This window comes from Physella acuta, unplaced genomic scaffold (assembly GCF_028476545.2).
Source record: "Physella acuta isolate Inbredline_101_S28 unplaced genomic scaffold, ASM2847654v3 ptg000519l, whole genome shotgun sequence".
Classification (NCBI taxonomy): Eukaryota; Metazoa; Mollusca; class Gastropoda; family Physidae; genus Physella; species Physella acuta.
Window position 1 is genome coordinate 462,379 of NW_026732038.1, and position 21,152 is coordinate 483,530.

The window sequence follows — 21,152 nt, forward strand, 5'->3', positions numbered from 1 at the left end:
AATAACCGCTAAAATTTGTTGTCTAATATTGCTTTTTTATAATGCAAAAGTGTGACGTTACACCATCTGATAAACCCACCCGCCCCCCCCCCACTCTCCATCATGACACCATCACAAAATTACTTACCCCCTCCAGTGTTTCTTCCAGACTTTTTTCTCCGGGGATGCACTTGAAATTTTCGGGGGTGCTGACAACAATTTTCGGGGGGGGGGGGGGGGCGGACACGGTCAAAAGTATATTTTTTTAATATAAATTCCATTTCGTTCGGGGGGGGGGGGTGGTAGACTTCCTTCTAGTGCGATTTCATTTATGGACGACCCCCTATAGAGGAGTGGGGTTCAGAATTTCGTGACGATGATATTTTGAGATAGTGGTGGGGAATGGTGTATTATAGGTTGAGGTGTGAAAAAGCATGATGTTATTTAAGGATGACCTCTTAGTTTCATAATGTATTTTAAGACATTAAGGTAATATACTTTGTTATATACATCATACGACATAGGATTTGAACATATGGGGGGGGGTGACACCCTATAGATTCCCCATACATTATATATAGGCCCTATAACGGATGGAGGAGGCGCGACCTAGTGTCGACATTGAGACTATAGAATCTACTGTACAAAAAAAAATAGTAATAACATATAGACCCTGATGGAAACGGGGGGGGGGGGCATGGATGGATTAAAAATGGGTAAAATAGAGCAGAGGGCGACCAAGTTTCTTATTCTTTACATATTTAAACTAGTACTTTAATGGAAATTTATGTTGTATGGGTTCCCAGACTAATACGCAACAGAAAAATGCGCATCAGTAAATGCACACAAAAAGCGCAAAGGAAAAGTGTGCATACAAAAAATTGCAAACACATAATAGAGCATCATAGAAAGTTGCTCGCAATGAAAATATGCAGAAAAAATATGCATACACAGAAATTGTGCAAATAAAATATTTGCTCATTAAAAACATTTCTTACATAGAATTCTTAGACACAACGTTAAGTGATGACAATTATCATAGTGTGTATGCGTATTTATGCTAGCGTGTTTCAGTTTATATCTATCAGCACGTCTATCATCCACATTTCTGGATAATTTTAGTAAAAGAATAATGGCGGCCTTATATGTGCTTTTTCCGTGTACGCATTTTTGTTTGCGCATTGCTCTGTATGTACCATTTTCAGAGACGCGTTTTTCAGTTGCGAATTTTCTGGTAACTCGTTTGGCAGTCTAAATCCCGCTATGAGTGTAAGAATACATTTTTTTAAAAAGTGAATATGTGCGTTGCTGGTGCAAGAGGCAGTTTATGAATGGCGTCGCAAAATTTAGGTAGCTTCTTATCCCACCACTTATCGTCACACATCGTGCGCTATCACAAACAGCAACAAGTCAGAAACCTCTTTGGAATAAAAGACGAAGGTCACTGATAACCATTCAAGCACTATTTGGCGGTTGTCTTAGTCAAGTTAGAAAGATACAGGAAAGAGAACATCAGTACTTGTGCACTTCGCTTCACATTTATAGATGTTTGTAAACAAAGTGGCTCGGGGTAATCCACCCAGAGTTTGATTACAACTGTTCTGTGTGTAAATGTAGCACGTGATTTTTTTATTTCACAAAATTTATTCCAAAAATCGCACTTTTAGTATCAAAATGTTGTGGTGGTTTGATGGATCTTAGAAATTGTTTATACATTGAACGATGCGTAGATTTTATTTGTGTAAGTGTTGTATAAGCTGAATATGGAATAAGATTGGATCACAACTGTTCCAGAGAGTGTTGTGTTGTATGTTCACGACGGCCAACGACTACACAACTGTAAAATTACTAAAGATCCTGCAATTTATATCGTCGTAGGACTCTCATCACTCATGTCCGGCCCTTATTTCTAGATAAATACATGAATAAGATAGACACCTGGTTTAAAAATAAAATAAAAAGAAAACAAAGCTTAATGACAAAATGTTGTTTATTGAACGTTGCAACAAACTAGAAACCTTTAGGTTTGCAGAAATACACAAGAATCTGTGGACGAAATGCATCAGACATATTGATTTGATCACCTTTAAAAATAATAGTCCAAAAAATTAAGGTGTATTCTTAGCTTGATAATAATGTAGTCAATGTCTGACAAAGAGCTAATTAAACACTTTATTAAACATCTCACAGAAGAGGGAAAAGTAAAATGTGATCGTGGTTTAGGCTCTTTTAGTACATTTTAATCTAAAAACTATATAGCCTGTATAGATCTACATGTTTATATTTAATGAAGATGTCTCGAGTGATTTACTTTAAAATTATCTGAATTAATTAGAATCCTGTATTTTCAACAGTGTCGTTAATGAAAAAAAATATACTGTAGCGGATATATATATACATGTATATATATATATATATATATATATATATATATATATATATATATATATATATATATATATATATATATATATATATTAGTATGTAAGATTGTCATATAAAAAAGACGTACATCATCCATATAGCCTGAAAAGTGTTTGAACTCAGTACCTCTACCGATCTGCAATGCACATTTGCTGGTTTTGATGTCTCCTTTAATTAAAAACAAATAAAAGCATAAATACATTCGAGGAAGTTTTAAAATATACTTTACAAACAAGAATTTAGCCAAAGATGTACAGGTAGTTATATATATATAATAACATCAACAGTAAATCACCTGTAAATAACGTTTGAAAGGAGACGCCATTTAAACTCCCAAGCAAATTAGAGTTTTCTACTGTAAGAATGGCTTCTTTCCAGCCGGTGCTCTAAATATAGGTAAATGATTCAAAAGCGATTGCAATAGAAATACTAAAAACATACAAATCAAATGAACTTTTCATACAAAGGAAAATATAATTAGCAGCCCTCTAATATCAGCGTTGTGGAAAACTAAATAGACAATCAAACAGAGCTAACTGCTTATTTTTTAAACCAACATTCAATTGGGTAGATGAAATATATTTCACCACATCTTTAGTTCTTTATGCCTATAGTGTGAAAAGTAGATCTATACGCGTCATTTATTCGTGTCAGGTACCTATCAAAATTGGGTGGACCCAATGAAGGTTTACAGACCCGAGTATGGGAAACTAGCCTGTGACTTCCGGGTTAGCAATAGGGCTGGTAAGTAGGTCACCAACCAGTTCTATGGCTCATGCAGGTTTTATTGAGCCGTAGAGCTAGTTGGTGACCTACTTACCAGCCCTATTACAACACAACTATGCTGTCCCGATAACAGTAACAAGTGATTAAAAACAAAACTCTACGTAGTATTGAAAGTCTCCACTTACGGTGCTGGGTATCGACACACTCACATTCTCCCCAACCTGTGTCTGCAGACCCATATTGACCTGACCTTGACCTGTAACAATGTACAGGGAACTCGGCTTGTTGCAGTCACCGTTGGCAATAAGAGCTTGGTGTTGGCCTGGCCCGGAACCACTGCCCTCTTCCTTGTACCTTAGGAAAGTTAACAAAGCTTACTCATCAAATGTTATACTCCATCATCAATTTGTATTGTAAAATGTATGTAAATCATAACATTCTGACTATTTTATAGTAGATACAATTACCAATGATTTTAATTTAAAAAAAAAAACATGGTAGCTTATGTTGGCATATATATATATATATATATATATATATATATATATATATATATATACCCTATTTGACAGCTTACTCTTATTCTAAATTTACTTATTAAGCCTGGTACAACAAATTTAGCTCTCACAATAATATTGTATTGATCTTATTAGGCTAGTTTATTAAATTGTCATCTGTTAGGAAATTAGCTAACGAAAGCAAAGGAATGAAGTCACACCTCAGTTTAATGATAAGCGTGTCACCATATTCCATGTTTGAGAAGCGCGGGACCCGGATCAAACTTTTACCGTCAAAATAGCCAGCGCCATCTACCACTTGCACCCCGTCCACCTGCAGGAAGTTGTTGTTGCCAGACTCGTCCTTGATGTCCCCGTTAAAGGGGAGGTACAGCTCAGGCTCGCAGTCTGCGAACAGTAAATGTACAGATAAAATGGTCATCCGTTGGAAATGAAATCAATGTCCTTTATAACATGTTAGTCCAACAGTTATACTACTGCGTATAAATATCAGTGATACAGTATTATTGCTCGCTAACGTATTTCAGCAAAATGACGACGTCTGGTATTTCTATGCAAGTTAACTAGTTCCACTACCTGGTTACGTAAGCCAGTTAACTAGCTCTACTGTCTGCAGACTGCTTACATAAATCAGTTAACTAGTTCTACTGTCATCTTACATAAGCCAGTTAACGAGTTCTACTGTCTGCTTACATAAGCCAGTTAACTAGTTCTACCTCCTACTTACGTATGTCAGTATCGTTCAGTTGAAGACTCTCCAGACATTGACAGGCCTGCCTATTGAAAGCTGTCCCTGAAGCACAGGGTAACAGCACCCAGCCTTGACCATCCAGTTTCTGTTCAAACATCAGCGGCCTGCCCGGTACGGCCCGCTTGTCACAATTATCTTTGATGTTCAGATTTATAAGAATTTGAGATACTACAACATGAAAGGAAATGTATGCCACTGCCAATCATCATCACCTTTTCTCGCTATTGCCCAAGAGACATGGGGCAGACGAAGTAGAGTTAATCTAGATCAGAGATCAGAGATTTCGGGATATGAAGGGATAATGTTGTCAGCACTATGCCCAGCCGTCTTTGTTAAATACCCATCAGAGCTGGGTGAACTCAGGGACGAACCTGGATTTGAACTCAACACTTTCGGTCTAGCTCTCTACCGCTAGGCTACTGCCAATAAGACCTTAGTATTTACTTTTTTCATATTTATTATCTCAGCCATGACGTTAAATCCTTAAAAAAATATATAAACAAATTTAACCCCTCTCTTTGCTTTGTCTCATGTTTCATTCTACCTTACACAACCTCTGCATGGCACCAACGATATGACACTCTCTTTGGAACAGTCAACACATCTAACGTCTTGTTGTGGTGATTTAATGTTTTAGCACCAAAACCTACCGACTTCAACTGTAGCAGTCAACACATCTAAGGTCTTGTTGTGATGATTTCATGTTTTAGCACCAAAACATATAGACTTCACTTACAGCAGTCAACACATCTAAGGTCTTGTGATGATTTAATCTTTTAGCACAAAAACCTACCGACTTTACTTGTAGCTGTTAACAATCTAAAATCTTGCAGAGGCGTAGCGAGCGGGGGGGGGGGGGGGGGGGGGGGTTGACGGGGGTGCAAATCGAAAGCTTGAGGGGGGTGCAAATCGAAAAAGGGTCGCTACGCTTCTGAAGTCTTGTTTAATGTTTTAGCACCAAAACCTACCTGGTTGCACCCTGTCCCCGCACTCATCCAGACACTGATCGTCTGCTACACAGCCAAACACCGGGTCGTACACGTGCTGCGGTGGGCAGCAATATCCGGTGGAGTGGCCGTTCTCACATACCCAGTAACCACGGCAACTGATGGACGATGGGTACCGATCAAATCCATCCATTTTACATTTATCTGCAAGTGTGCACGGAAAATGCATTTTTAAATTTAGTTAATGTATTAATTTTTAATCGAAAAAAAAACAGAGATATTTTAGAGATAGTTTTGGCTAAGTGTTCGTGGTTAGAAAACTGTTATTCTGGTACCAAAGTCCGGTTCTGGAGCAGGGACTACAATGAATTATGAACTCAAAATGGCGACAATAGTTTGTGAGGGCCATAGACAGATAAGAAAACAGAGAACAGAGAAAAGGATGAGCTCGACGTCATCATGCCAATGGAAGTAAGTTCAGTGTTTCTTTCAGGCATCTCTTCGAGTGGGCATCCCTGCCCCTCCCACCCCGATACACGCCCACCCTCCATCCCCACCACCTTGAAAGAAATAGAATTTATATAGAAAATATATACTTTTGTCCGCCCACCCCCACCACAGAAAACAGTCCCTCCCCCCCCCCCTCCACCCCTTTCCCCCCACTGAAAGAAACACTGTATAGTTTCTAATCATCTTCTTCCACCCCCCCCCCCCACACACACACCCTTTCCGTATGTCCTATAATTGGATTCGTCATTTGCATAAATTATGCAAGAGACCTACCGTAGGGGCAGTCTGTTGAGTTGGCATGGTTACACGTCAACGACTTCTGGTCCCAGAAAGTGCCGTGACCGCAGGACTTTATGAAGACGTCAACAGAACCATCAGGCTGAAAGGAGCATTGGATGAACTTGGTGCAGTCTGACCAATGTGATTTGTAGCCAACCCCATTGACGAATTCGCTATCTTCACATACCTCTGGGAAATAAGTAAGTATGACTAGTGCTAAATTACATTTTAAATGACATTATAATTGAAATAGACATGTTACATTAAACAAAACCTTAATTATTCTGTGGATATAATACTATTTTTTTATGCTAGACATTTTTACTCTTTTAGATACGATTAAAAAGAACATATTCATTTAAGTTGAAATGGTATAATAAACCTAGAATCTATGTGATTACAATCAGAATAATAATTTTCAATCATATATGCATTTATTTCATTAATTAATTAAAGTCAAGAAGCAAATGTGTGTTATTTAGACCTAAACTGTTTATTAGTTCTTTAACTATTAAGATTTAAAATGGATAACCTACCCGGAATGTACGGTTTTGGAGTTGTACTCAAAGTAGTCGTGGTTGTCGATAGGGTTGTTGTTGTTGTTGTGGTGGTGGTGGTTGGTGATGGTGGCGCTGGAGTAGGTGGTGGTAGAGCTAGAATGTAATGCACAATTTTAGAATTAAATTTTCAAAACTTTTTTTTAAATGTGTCTTTCTTAAACAAGGTAGGCATGTATGATCTACTTCTGGATTTTAAAAACTGGCTAGAAATTACTAGAATATCGCTAATAGTTGACTGCCAGTGGGCCGTCAGGTTTGGAAGCAATAAAAACTATTGAAGAGGTTTAAAAATTCCTCTAGACAATTTTGATAACTAAGAGCACATTTACCTCCGAGAGGATACAAATGCTTAGCCAGCGATCTAGTGGATCTTAGGATCTTACCACCCGCCCTCCACCTTGCTGCATTTTATACTAATTCTAAAGCTTATAAGATATTTCGAATCAATTTGCTGGCCCTACATCAACATTAAAAATGCATAAATCTATGAAGTCATGAACTTGCTGAAAACAAAACTCTTGAAATAAAAAGAACTCTGAGATAGCATAAGAAGACATACACAGAAACAAGAAATTGTGGAGGACATTTGGAGACTTAAAGTAAAGAATCAGGATACACGTTGGCGAAACATGTTGTTGCCTTGGCAAAAGGGACCTAACCTAAGATATTATTATGTAATAACGTAATGTCGAAATTATCAGTCTCATACTTGTCGTAGGTGTAGTCGTTCTCCGGGAAGTGGTTGAGGGATGTGTTGTGGTTGTATTCCTGGGTGTGGTTGATGTCGTTGTAGGTGTAGTCCTCTTGGTAGTGGTTGATGGTGTTGCTGTAGGTGTAGTCCTCTTGGTAGTGGTTGGTGGTGTTGTTTCTGGTGTAGTCCTCTTGGTAGTGGTTGGTGGTGGTGTTTCTGGTGTAGTCTTCTTACTAGTGGTTGATTTAGTAGTCGCTGAAAATGTAAGAAACCTAATATACAGGAATTATTTTTTTTTAAACTTGATGTAGTGCTTTTTGATAGGAAAACAGGAAAGGAGAAATACAATGTAAGTTTATGTTTAGCTTAGGATACTATCATTTGATTTTCTTGAAGACTTGACAAAATTTTAATGATGATGTTGATGTTTTACTCCTGTTTCTAATTTACATAACGGTGCATATCTTATATCAATGAATGTATGGCAATAAAAATCGATTATCAAGTTTTATTACAAATAAGTGTACCAAATATGAAGAGTAGTTTAATTTTAATGCAATTTTCTTTAGACGTTTTTGCTGGTGTGATGCTGAACCTGGTGTTTTCTAAATCAGTTACCTGTATATTGCGATATCTTCGGTCGGTTTGTCCGGCTGATGGCAGGGAGGAGGAAGGGCCAAATTTTGAGAGCTTGGTTTTCGTTTTTATTTCGATTTGTATAAACATTTTACCAGAAAATTATGACGTAGAAGTTGGAGAGGGGGGGGGGTGGCAAAGCTGCCAGGAGGTGGGCTAGAGATTCTTACTGCTTTCTAATTTACAAAGGTATATAGTATTTTTTTTTTGTAATTTAAGCCTTTATATTTCATTTTAAAATAATTCTGCGAACTGATGTCATGTATTACAGTTAAACTTACATATTGAGACATGGTCACTATTTACACATTTTTGTAATAAAATATTTTAACTATTCTAAAAATATCTGTTATCGATTACATATAAATATAATTATGAAATATTGTTTTATAAAGCAGACAATAAGAAGATATCAGCTTAATAAAAAAAAGCAAAGCGAAGAAATAAAAAGCGTCAACACATACATGGCTGAGTGGTAGAAGGTGGTGGAGTCGACAGAGGCCTGTGCGGTGTGGGTTTGTATGTTGTTGTAGGCTTTTGGGTGGTGGTAGCTGGAGTGGTTGATCTGACTGGCGTGGTGGTTCTGGGTTTTTTGCTAGTGGCTTTTGTTGTGGTGCTAGTTGTTTTTCTCCGCTTTGTGGTTGTTGAAGGTTGTGATGTGGTGGACTTTGAGCTTGGTGGTGTGGTGGGTTTTGAGTTGGGTCGTGTGGTGGGTTTTAAGTTGGGTCGTGTGGTGGGTTTTGAGTTGGGTTGTGTGGGCTTAGATGTTGTGGAAACGCGATGTGGGGTTGTGGTTGGATTCGGCCTTCGACCTGCAAGAAAAGAAAAAAGTGACATTGAGAGATAATAATGTGGATATGGCTCAAGTCAGATGCGTTGTGTACATTGGATAAAGCCGTGCAGGTCATCCATAAATGACGTCACGCACTGGGACAGGAGAGGGGTTATTTTGTCAAGTGACTGAAATTTTGGACGATTACAAATGCCCTCTGAGGCAGCAGTAAGTTAAAATTCTGCCCAGGTCGTGACGTCACGACTGGATCCTTGTTTCATAGACCCACAGAAAAAAAAATATTACAATGTTTTACATGCATGCATGTTTATAACATATTTAAAAATAAAGACAAAACGAACATTCATTATTTCAATTGTTTTTAAATTACGTTTTTCTTGTTAATTGACTCATCCTTGAACAAAACATATAAGCCAACACATTACACCTAGATTATTAGAAATCCTTATGACTAATATGATCATAAACAAGAGACAACTGCCTATAGTAGCAGAGGAATAGTTCACGATGGTAATAAGTTTTGCACTTCACAAGGTGGGTATTCCCATCACAATGATTTATTAGAGATGACGTAACAATAGCTAGTAACGTGACACTACCTGGGCTGGGGCATAATGGCACAGGTAGAACATATGCTTTGTAAGACGGTGATATTTTACTAGTTCATCCGGGGAATCTCTCTGTGAGTTGGGAAGGGGTATGTCTGCCGTGTGTCTGTCAAGTGGTCAAAGTATGATACTGGCAGACATGTTGTTCCTATACAAATAGCTAAATCGCAAAACGCATACAAATATAAACTATGTTCTCGATGTATGTTATGTTGAGCTATGAGGGACTAACACACTGCCTGAACTTTCTTATGCTTATAACGCCATCTTGTCTGTAATAAGTTAATAACCAGACATGGACGCTGTGAACAATGGTTTCTTGTATCCGTTTGTGAAGTTTATCGTTGAGTCCTACTCTCCATAAGGAGTAAAGAGGATTAAGTCAAGTAAATCAGTTGCTATAGAGAGTTAACAGTAGCGTACGCAGGGGGGGAGCAGGGGGAGCGGCCGCTCCCCCTCTGGCCATTTTCAGCAAAGTGGCGCCTTTTTGGAAACTTTTTAAATTCAAAGTTTTAAACAATGATATTTGTTAAAAAAAATATTTTTGGTCGGCACATCTATGTAAATCACAAGATTTCTTTTCATGCAGCAATTAAGCATTATTGTACTAGTCTAGTAGTGTCTACTTTTACAACACGTATTACAGCTGCATCAGTTTGCCATTCTAAAAATAACCATTACGATGCATTGCAATGTTTAAAAAACCTCTACGGTAGTACCACTTGGCAAGAGGGGTGTTAAGTTTAAGGCAACTGTATAATGTATTTGCTTACGAATAATTGAATTAGAAAATGTCATACATAAAACTTCACACATAATTACTTTATATATACAGTTTGAATCGTGTGATTAATTAAAAAAAAATTACAATACAGAAACAGTTTGGGCGATAGTGATTACGATTACAAATTATATGAAACAGTTACAACCCACCTCCCCCATGGACCCCTCTGTAAAAAAAATGTCATCATACCACTGCTACTTATTTAAATCTATTTCTGTAAAATATATTTGTGTAATATATAATTGTGTAATATAAATGTATGTTTAGAACAGTCATCTAAAAACTGACGCTATGTTCACTCTGAGTTGGTTATCTCCCCCCTCCCCCCCCCCCCACACAAACACCTCACCACCACAATTGTGTAGAGCGACATTAATGTCACACCTAGGTATACACTGAGTTGGATAATTGACCTAAAGGGAACGGACAGTGGTGAGTGAAGTTGAACCCCACCCCCCCCCCCCCCCAACCCACCCAGAACTGATCTGTTAAGTACATGTAGAGAACGCGTAATGATGTACCAAAGTACCATGCCGCCAGAAAACTCTGTGAATATTGTTTTTGCAATTACCAGTAAAAAGGTGTGTGATCAATACAGTGATCTAACCCATACCTATCACTATGTTAAAAAAAAGATCTTTAAAGAACACAAAGAAGCAGTAGTTAATTAAAATATTTGATCTGAACTGAATGACCGATATTTAGCTATATGTAGGCTGTTATTCCGAATGTTTTTCTATTGTATCGAAAAGCGTGCTTTTATACCATCTCTGATTTTACAAACTTTCATTATGCTGTAATACTTTAGCATTTATGAAAAAGATATATTAAATTCTGATTATAGACAAAAACATTTTGTAATCACGAATAGTCTTAAATAATTTCATTATATTCTAAAGTAATTATTTATTTGTTTTGACATTTATAATTAAATGTGTAGATATATAGGCCTACATATTTATATTAAGACAGTGATTATTTCCCCTATTTCACTTGTCTTAAATAATTTCCCAGGAACTATTATGTAAGAAATTTTGCTTATGTATATATATATATATATATATATATATATATATATATATATATATATATATATAAAATACATATATATATAGAACGTGTTAAAAATTCGGCGCCTTTTTTTGCTCTTTTCGCTCCCCCTACAACGAAAACCTGGATACGCCTCTGAGAGTTAACTTATACAATGTGTCTAAAGTTTATATTTTCTGGGCGTGGTAGGGCTAGACATTGTACTAATACTGCTGGGCGTGTCAGGGCTAAACATTAACAGTAACTCTTAATCACCCAGGGAGGGGCTATAGTGTGAAGCCAGCCGACCGTCGTTTTTTTCTCTCTACCATGCATAACATGTATCTTTGAACGAGGCAGTGCAACGGAGAAAATAATCAAGGAAATTAGAACTGGTTTTGTGAGGTGTAAAGGCATGACGACGACTGGGGTTAGGGGAGGCGGGAGGGGGGATAAATCAGGCGTCATTGTGTCAATTTTGTTTTCTCGAACGATGCGTGGAAATGAAAGTAAATTAAAGTTTAAGAGCTGTCGACCGACCCGTCGGGTCAAAATGAGCAAGTCGTTAGGTAGAAAACCGGTTTGCCACTTCGCTGATAATTAGGTCAGTCATCTGTCAACCAGTAGCGTCTTTTGAATTGTTTCACTCGTTTTTTAATTCGCCCTTCTGCTCAATACCGAGCATGCATTACCGCGTTGTATAAAAATAAAAACGGTTTTAAATGCGACATAAGTTGAAGATTTTAAATCTTTATAAGAATTTAAATTTTTAAATAAGTTCTAAACAAATGTTACGACTACTTTCTTCATTTACGAAGTTCACAAGCATCATCATATAGGCACTAATTATCCTTGTTCGTTAAAAGCCTAACCTGGCCCAGAAAAGAGTTCAAGAGATTGCTACCTTAAACTACAGCACCGATTACTGAGCTTACTTTGCATGTTGATAGTACCTACTGTTGCGCGCATTATAAACGGTTTTTTTTTTTTAAATTTTAAATACATTGATTTTTTTTTCCACGGGGAGGGGGTGTGAGAAGAGGGAGGGTGCTTGATACTTCCGGGGGGGGGGGCTTGAAACTTTCGGAGGGGGGGAGGGCGGAATGAGGATGGTCACTGGTAAAAGTATATATTTTCTTTATAAATTCAGTTACGTTGGGGGGGGGGGGTAGACGTGCTTCGGGGGAGCACTCCCCTACCCCACCTCCGAAGAGGTGTTTTAAAGAATAAGCAAGCCCTGCGCCCTGTTCTTACAATTAAAATAGTTATAAAAATGACTAATCTCTCAACTGCAACTCTGACTTATCTAGCCAGTAAAAAAAAAACCACATGAAGTTGGCATAACTTACTCGTGCTTTTGTCTCTGTCTTCACTGCTCTCCTCGCTGTTTCCCCCCGTGGGCTTCTCCTCTGACGAATCGTTCCCAGCTGTATCGCTCTTCTTGTTCTTGTTCGCAGCGCCCTCTTTAGAGCCTCGGCTCCCAGCGCCCCCGGCAACCAATGTCTGAACAGTTTCTGCTTCTTGGCTGGAGTCGCCACCTAGTACCCCCATACCACCAGCGTTGCCAACACCCCCAAAACTCCCCTTTATACCTCCAGCGTGGCCAACACCCCCAAAACTCCCCTCCATACCAACACCCCCAAAACTCCCCTCCGAACTGGAGTCTCCGCCTGTGCTGCCTTGAGCTTTTCCCTGCCCTAACAAAAGATCCATAAACTTTGACCCGCCGAGATTTACATGAAACTCTCCACTACTGCTGCCGCCTAGAAAACTAAACGGGTTGACACCGGTATACACTGGCTTATTTGGCACGGCGGGGTTGTAATGTGTCACATGCACGGTATGTTTCGGTGGTTGGTTGTGGTTGTAAGGGTTGTAGCTCAGAGTGTTTTCGTACTGTTTAGGTTGATCCTGATTGATTTGACCGTAAGGGTTGTGACTTGCAACTCGTTGGCTGTCGTAGGTTTGTTGTTGTTGAAAAGATGTTTTAATTTGTCCATACGGGTTGTGTGCCGCCGGCTGTGTAGGAGTTAACAAACTGTTAACAACCTGTGGCTTTACAAATGGGTTGTTAAAATAGCCGGCGCCAGCACCGTCACCCAATCCTGTGTAACAATATAAGAAGGCATATTATTAACTCTTGACATGAAGGGTCAGTTTAAATGTCAAGTAAATATTGCAATTCGGCATTTGTTGTTTTTTTTTAAAGTTTTTATTTATTTTTATTTTTCATTATAAGCTTTTATTTAGTTCACAATGCCTTTTTTTTTTTTTTTAATGTGGACTGCGGCACATCTTGTGACTCAATTTCAATTCCAGATACACTTATCTCCGACGACAATGCAAGAATGCCGATTTTTTTAATCTAATTAGCAATTAGGTTGGTCTTTAAAATTTAGTTTGTAATTACTGGGGTCAATAATAAAAGGTGAGTTCATGATCGCACGATCAGCTCCAGTCGAGAGTGAACTGTTTGTCACGGCTGGTTGATTTCTCACCTGAGCATCAACCACGAACTACGAAGGAGCCGATAACAGTTATTAGAGATCGCAGGCTACTACTGATCGGGTTTTAACGCAAATATTATTAGTCGTAGCTTTGTAGTGTCAATTAACGATTTACTAAAAAGTGGAAAATAAAACTTTTTTTCATTAAATAGCTTTTGCGCGAACTGAAAATAAAATAAAACAAACTTGCTTTCTTTAATAAAAGCTTTTGTCGCTCATGAAATATCTTACATTAGCGACCATAACTTTTATCAAAGAAAACAAGTTTGTTTAATTTTCTCTTTTGAATAAGCATGCTTAATATGACGCCAATTGCATTAAAAGACCAACTTGCATTGTCCTGTTAAAAACAGAAATAGGTATATATTTTAATTGTTTTAATTGTAATACCAAGTGTGTTATTTATACTTGACAGGACCCATCAAACACGTGTTGTTAGTCAACACTTGACGTAACGTACCACCTTTATGTTAACCACCACTGGACTTACCTAGCGCGGGCCAACCCCAAAAAGACATCTCATCGCTGTCTCCAGCTGAAGTCGCTATAAATAGGACAAATGTCACTTGTGCTAGAATGTTCATGATTTTGAACTTTCACCTGGAATTATGCATCAGTATTAAATTATGTTAAATCAATATTTATGGTTATCTCCCTATAAGGCAGGGGTCTCCAAACTACGGCCCGCGGGCCGGATGTGGCCCGCGAAGTCCTCTCATCCGGCCCGCGGAGATCTTTTTGTCCAAGGAAAAATCGTCTGTTGGTGATGGCTGAGGAACTTTGCCCAGAAAAATCAAAGACATGCCTTGAAGAAACTGGCCCCCGAACTGAAATTTGATGGGTAATGCGGCCCTCGGACTGAAAAGTTTGGAGACCCCTGCTATAAGGCATAATCAATAGCGTTTACAAAATATTATGTAATTGTCTCCCTTTTAAGACTGATACATATTTATTTTTTGTTTGGACATCTAAAGCTCCCTTTTAATCTAACATACTTGCGCCCATAAAACTTGATAGAAATGCTTTATAAATAAAATTAACGTTGTTTTTTTTTTTTAAGTCGTGGTTAACAGAAAAACATAAATATTTAATTTTCATATTTTTAAAAACTAAGAAAATTATAAGCTTACCTTAAACTCCTTTATCGAATGGAAAAAAAATTTCAAAATAGGAAAAACTATGAAAAATATAGATCTCTGTATTTTTGTTTTAAATCTAAGAAATCTTTCTTCCTCTAAGAAACCACGTTATTTTAAAAGTTTCATTTAACGCGTTTATTTAAAAGTAAAATCTTGAATGAAAATGGATGTCGGTGTGTATAAAAAAAGTTGTCCTCTCCCGTCCAGCGGGGGGTAGCTGTCCTGTCGATTGACCGATATTGTCAGTCACGACTTCTTATAGACCTGTTCGAAACCGACAGGACTAGAATCGTCGAGGAATTCCCCGACCACGTGAGCTTGTCGTTGTCTGAATCTGTACTACCATCAGCTATCAGTAAATAGCGGAAAGTGTTTTAAAACATTTGAAGAGTTTTATTTATGGTTAGAATAACATTGTTTCGTTGTTTTACAACATGGGCTGCTTTAGATCTTCGTGGGCGAGGTTTTTAAGAGAGTAAAAGAAATGTGTATGACGTAACCGAGTTACACCAGACTTAAATTATTAGTAATTAATGGCTTTCTTCTGAAACAAAGGTTGTAGGTTAAGTTGTGACCCAAAGAAGCAGTGCGTCCTGAGTTTATTTTATCTATGGCTTCATCCAAAAATTACGTCACACTTCAGGGGTGGGGGGGACTTTTGTTATGATGTTTGGAGGAATTCGGGGAGGGAGGGAGTGAGCATTTTTTTTTTCAGGAACACTTCCAACCCACTTCCCAAACGCAATAGGGTTTTTTTTTTTTTTAAATTAAAAATCTTTAATTTAACCGGTGTCCCCTTCCCGGTAATTTAAATGTACCCTCCCCCTCCGAAATAAAATTTATTTTATACTAGAATACCCGTCATCCGTTGGATAACTGTGGGTTTCGGGGGTCATCCATCAAAAAACATCACGTCTGTCACTCAGAGGCATAGCGACCCTTCCCGGCGCCCGGGGACAAAGTTTTCGATTTGAACCCCCCCCCCCCCCCTCAAACTTTTGATGTGCACCCCCCCCACTCAAACTTTTGATTTGAACCCCCCTCAACCTATCAATTTATTTTTCCAAACCATTTTGGCGCCCCAACATATGTCCCCCCCCCTTCCCCCCTCGACCTCCCCACCCCCCCTTCCCCCCCCCCCCCCGCCTCCCCTCCCCACCCCCCGCCTCCCCTCCCCACCCCCCGCCTCCCCTCCCCACCCCCCGCCTCCCCTCCCCTACCGTCCCCCCCCCCCCTCCTCGGGACGCTACTGCAGTGTCACTTATCGTCACAAAAAACAGACCCCACATTCAAATATATGTTTTTTATCTTTTAAAAACACCGAAAACACCGATTTCGGACTATCCCTTCATAAACTGACGTCACAGGTGACCTACTCAACTCTACTTCACCTGCCCAGTGTCCTGCCAAGTCTCAGACAACATGTTTTTATCGTTTAAAAAACAATTCCAGCCGAGCATGTATCTGACCACACTATCCTTTCATATGCTTAGGACAAAGAAACAGATGAACTCTACTTCACCTGCCCTGTATCTTGCCAAGTTCAGATAGGCAACGTTATCATTCACATCTAAAAAAAAAAATTGAAAAAAAAAATTTCATTGACATATTGGTCTAGAACCCGTGCCTCCTGCATGAGAGCTGACTACGCTACCATTTTAGCTATTTACTCGTGACGTCACAAGTGAATTTTTATACTATACTATGTGTCTCCTTATGCAACTTGATTTACGCGTATAGATTCTAGATCTAGATCTAAAAATAAGTCTAGTAGTACTAACTTTCAAATTAAATTTTATCTTAAATAAGCCAAACAAAGATTTATATAAAATAATTAAGGCCTGAAATAGATTCTAGATGTAGAATTTACATTGAATCTAGTGACCTACATCTAGGCTAGATCTAGATCTAGGCTAGATTCATAAATTTCCTTCGATAGCTGATCTTTAGATCTAGAGAAATTTATCGTAAAACTAAATGAAAAAGACAGTTGAAAATTGATATAAGTGTTGGAACGTAATAAATACAGCAAACGGACGTATTGTTAAAGTTATGACCGACAGAGAATTAGATTTAGAACGCGTTAAACTTTTGAATGGGAACACAATTTTCTTCAATAGACGCCGCCATTTTATTGTACTAAAGAGTAAACAAAAACCTGTGACGTCACTATTCCCACAAAGTTTAGTCAAGGTTTTAACATTTAAAAAAAAAATGGGTTATTCTGCGTAGGAATAAATCAATAAATTAATTAACGTCTTTGAATAAATTGGTGATCAACAGTCTGTCTGCATTAAAAAATTATTCTCTACCTGCATACCATTTTACAGCTTTCCAGATAGAGTCGAACATATCACAATTTTCGATCAGGCAAACAAATAAATATTCAAACATGTAAACAAAGTTGAGTTTTAGTAGTATACTAGAATACCCGTCATCCCTTGGATAACTGTGGGTTTCGGGGGTCATCCATCAAAAAACATCACGTCTGTCACTCAGAGGCATAGCGAGCCTTCCCGGCGCCCGGGGACAAACTTTTCGATTTTAACCCCCCCCCCCCCCCCAAGATTTCGATTTTCAAACCCCCCCCCCTCAAACTTTTGATGTGCACCCCCTCCCCCCCCCCCCCCACTCAAACTTTCGATTTGAACCCCCCTCAACCTTTCAATTTATTTTTCCAAACCATTTTGGCGCCCCAACATACGTCCCCCCTCCCCCCCCCTTCACCTCCCCCCGCCTCCCCTCCCCCCCCCCCCGCCTCCCCTCCCCCCCCCCCCATCGCCTCCCCACCCGCCCCCCCCCCTCCTCGCTACGCTACTGCAGTGTCACTTATCGTCACAAAAACAGCCCACATTCAAAAATATGTTTCTTATCTTTTAAAAACACCGAAAACACCGATTTCGGACTATCCCTTCATATACTGACGTCACATGTGACCTACTCAACTCTACTTCACCTGCCCAGTGTCCCGCCAAGTCTCAGACAACATGTTTTTATCGTTTAAAAAACGATTCCAGCCGAGCATGTCTCTGACCACACTATCCTTTCATATGGTTAGGACAAAGAAACAGATGAACTCTACTTCACCTGCCCTGTATCCTGCCAAGTTCAGATAGGCAACTTTATCATTAACATCTAAAAAAAAAAAAATTGAAAAAAAAAATCATTTTTTATCATTAACATCTAAAAAAAAAAAAATTGAAAAAAAATATCATTGACATATTGGTCTAGAACCTGTACCACTCGCATGAGAGCGGACTACGCTACAAACTTAGCTATTTACTCCTGACGTCACAAATGAATTTTTATACTATACTTTGATGCAACTTGATTTCGAGCGTCTAGTCTAGAAGTAGTAACTTTCAAATTAAATTTTATCTTAAATTAGCCAAACAAAGATTTATATAAAATAATTAAGGCCTGAAATAGATTCTAGATGTATTAAGGCCTGAAATAGATTCTAGATGTAGAATTTACATTAAGTCTAGATTTAGAATTTACATTGAGTTTAGTGATCTAGATCGAGGCTAGATTCATAAATTTCCTTCGACAGCTGATCTTTAGATCTAGAGAAATTTATTGTAAAACTAAATGAAAAAAGACAGTTGAAAATTGATATAAGTGTTGGAACGTAATAAATACAGCAAACGGACGTATTGTTAAAGTTATGACCGACAGAAAATTAGATTTAGAACGCGTTAAACTTTGGAATGGGAACACAATTTTCTTCGATAGACGCCGCCATTTTATTGTACTAAAGAGTCAACAAAAAACTCTGACGTCACTATCAAGGGACGTCACTATCCCCACAAAGTTTATTCAAAGTATTAACATTTTTAAAAAAAATACGGTTAATTTAACAATGAATAAATCAATAAATTAATTAACGTCTTTAAATAAATTTGTGATTAACAGTCTGTCTGCATTAAAAAATTATTCTCTACCTACATACTATTTTACAGCTGTCCCGGTAGAGTCGAACATATCACAATAGTCAATCAGGCAAACAAACAAAAAAATAAATATTCAAACATGTAAACAAACTTGACTTTTAGTAGTATTAAGATAGATGTCTTAAAGAAACATTTGTGGTATTGGAGTGGGGCGGTTAAAAAGTGTGACGTTCCCGCTCGCATTTAAAAAAAGTGCTTCACTTGTTAGTTTGTATTCGCTGCTTATCTCTTTAGAAAATTTAATTTAATTCTTACATGTAGTGAAAATGTTTTTTATAATTATTATCTAATGTAATAATTCAATTCAGTTTGGGAGGAGGAGGGGGGGAAACAAACAAAAAACAACAACTCAAGACTCTTTAGTTACTCCTTGAGAGGAACGTCTTGTTGGGAAACCTGTAGGATTGGCTGTTCTGTTGCCGACATCACCTCGTGTCGTTTCAATCACAGGTGTTTACATCGACTTGACGGAGTTAGGGAAGGGGGATATCCAATGGGAGATAATCAAAAACCTTTTTTAAGGGGAGATAATTTAGTGGGAAATGAGGGGGGATTTCAATGCTATATTGTCATTACTATTGTCTTTATTATCAATTTCAAAGACTCGTGGATTTATTTCCCCCTGTATAAGATGGGTGTCGCACCAGTCGGTTTGAATACACCCCCCTCCCAGATTGTAGAAAGATCAACTTTTTAAAGACAAATCATTCACCATTAACTTCAAACTTCTGCTCAAGTTTATCATGATCTCGTGTTTTGACGAGTTGAACGTTTCGGACACTTCCATACAGTTGGCGATTGAACTTTGGACTTATTATTTCTAGAAAATTCTGCCTCTGATTTCATCCATTCGTCCCAGCACATAACAGATTTTGAAATTTTCAATTCATTTGTTGATGCTCGAATAAAATGCTGGGATGGTATTAGTAAACGATGGGGATTAGAATCTTAACCCACTTCTTACTTTCACCTACTGAGCAGGACCCAGCAGAATCCCCCCCCCCCCCCCCACACACACACTCACAGCATATGTAGCCCACAACTCATCGCATCAATGAGCACTGTACTTGTCACAGACTATCTCACGTTACAACACAACTCTATTTTTAGTCACAAATCTCTATTTTTAGTCTATCACTGCGAATCTGCTAAGGTATTTCCCCATAAAATACCATTCGAATTGCTTAGCAAACCTAACGAATAAGACGTAGCTGTATTGGGTTGCATTTCTCTGTCCCGTGCCACACCATCCGTGGGACGGCGCGGCCTAGAGGTAGAGCACAAGACTGCTAACCCGAAAGTCTCGAGTTCTAATCCGGGTTCAGATCAGTAGAACGTCTGATGGGCACCTAACTCACTTTTATGAAAGTGTAGGCAGCTGGACATAGTGCTGACCACAATATATCTGCATATGCCAAAGTCACAGAAACAGTTGAACTTGCCCCATGGACGGTCAGGTTCGAAAAGGGAACTTTACTTTTTACTACTTTTTTACCCACTAGAAATAAAAATAAAATAATCATTTTAAAATATTTCCTGAGTAACAAAAACCAATATTTACATTTACGTCTACATTTCTAGAGAATGACGCCACACTAATGCGTTTAAAGATGATTTTTTAAACTCATTCTAAATTTTTAAAGAAAGGAATTATTAGTTGCGTTTTTATAATGGTAATAAAAATGATCAAAGAATCCAATATTGATTCTGATTGGCTAAATGTTCTGTATTAAACATTGATAGTATGTTATCACCAACATCTCATAGCTCTCAGCAGCTTCGTACATTGATAATAAGTTTTTCATGTAAAGGGAAACTACTCATTTAATATTTGTTATAAAATAAACCTTACTTGGTTATATCCCATTAAACTAATTAAAGGGGAGTTTAAAGAGCTTGTGGATGGACTGAAGTGTTGCGAGATTCAATGATAGGCGATTGACTTTTTGTGACGATGTGTATGATGAAGATAGAAGAGAAGTAAATATAATCAAACTAAATGTGGCGTTATTGACGGGATGACCGCATAAATAACAACAACTGCACTTTTTCTACACTTTGAAGTAGGCATACTTCAGTTTTTTTTTTAATTGCACTTTGGGAGATGGCTCTAGGCTGAAGTGTGGCGTCAATTTATGGGGTGGGGCAGCGGGGGCTGTCTTTTTGCAATGGGATATGGACATGGGATATACCACAGAAATTAATTAAAATAGATAAAATAATGAATGCGAAACGAAAAATCTTTCCTAATTTCAACTTTTTTAAGATTGGAGTTAACCGGAAGTGTTAAGGTAAACAACATTAGGCATGATGTTTTT

At 38.2% G+C, this 21,152-nt stretch overlaps 1 protein-coding gene across 1 annotated transcript; it reads right to left on the reverse strand.

The window, feature by feature from the left end:
- Positions 1-1,951: 1,951 nt before the first annotated feature.
- LOC131945017 (protein PIF) lies at positions 1,952-12,855 on the reverse strand. Its single transcript, XM_059305961.1, has 12 exons — positions 12,585-12,855; positions 8,486-8,833; positions 7,404-7,640; positions 6,671-6,787; positions 6,129-6,323; positions 5,367-5,549; positions 4,375-4,533; positions 3,848-4,034; positions 3,315-3,483; positions 2,699-2,789; positions 2,492-2,571; positions 1,952-2,025 (listed from the first exon to the last, which is right to left on the reverse strand). The coding sequence occupies exons 1-12, from the start codon at positions 12,784-12,786 to the stop codon at positions 1,990-1,992; spliced, it is 2,004 nt and encodes a 667-aa protein (XP_059161944.1). The 5' UTR covers positions 12,787-12,855; the 3' UTR covers positions 1,952-1,989.
- Positions 12,856-21,152: the final 8,297 nt, after the last annotated feature.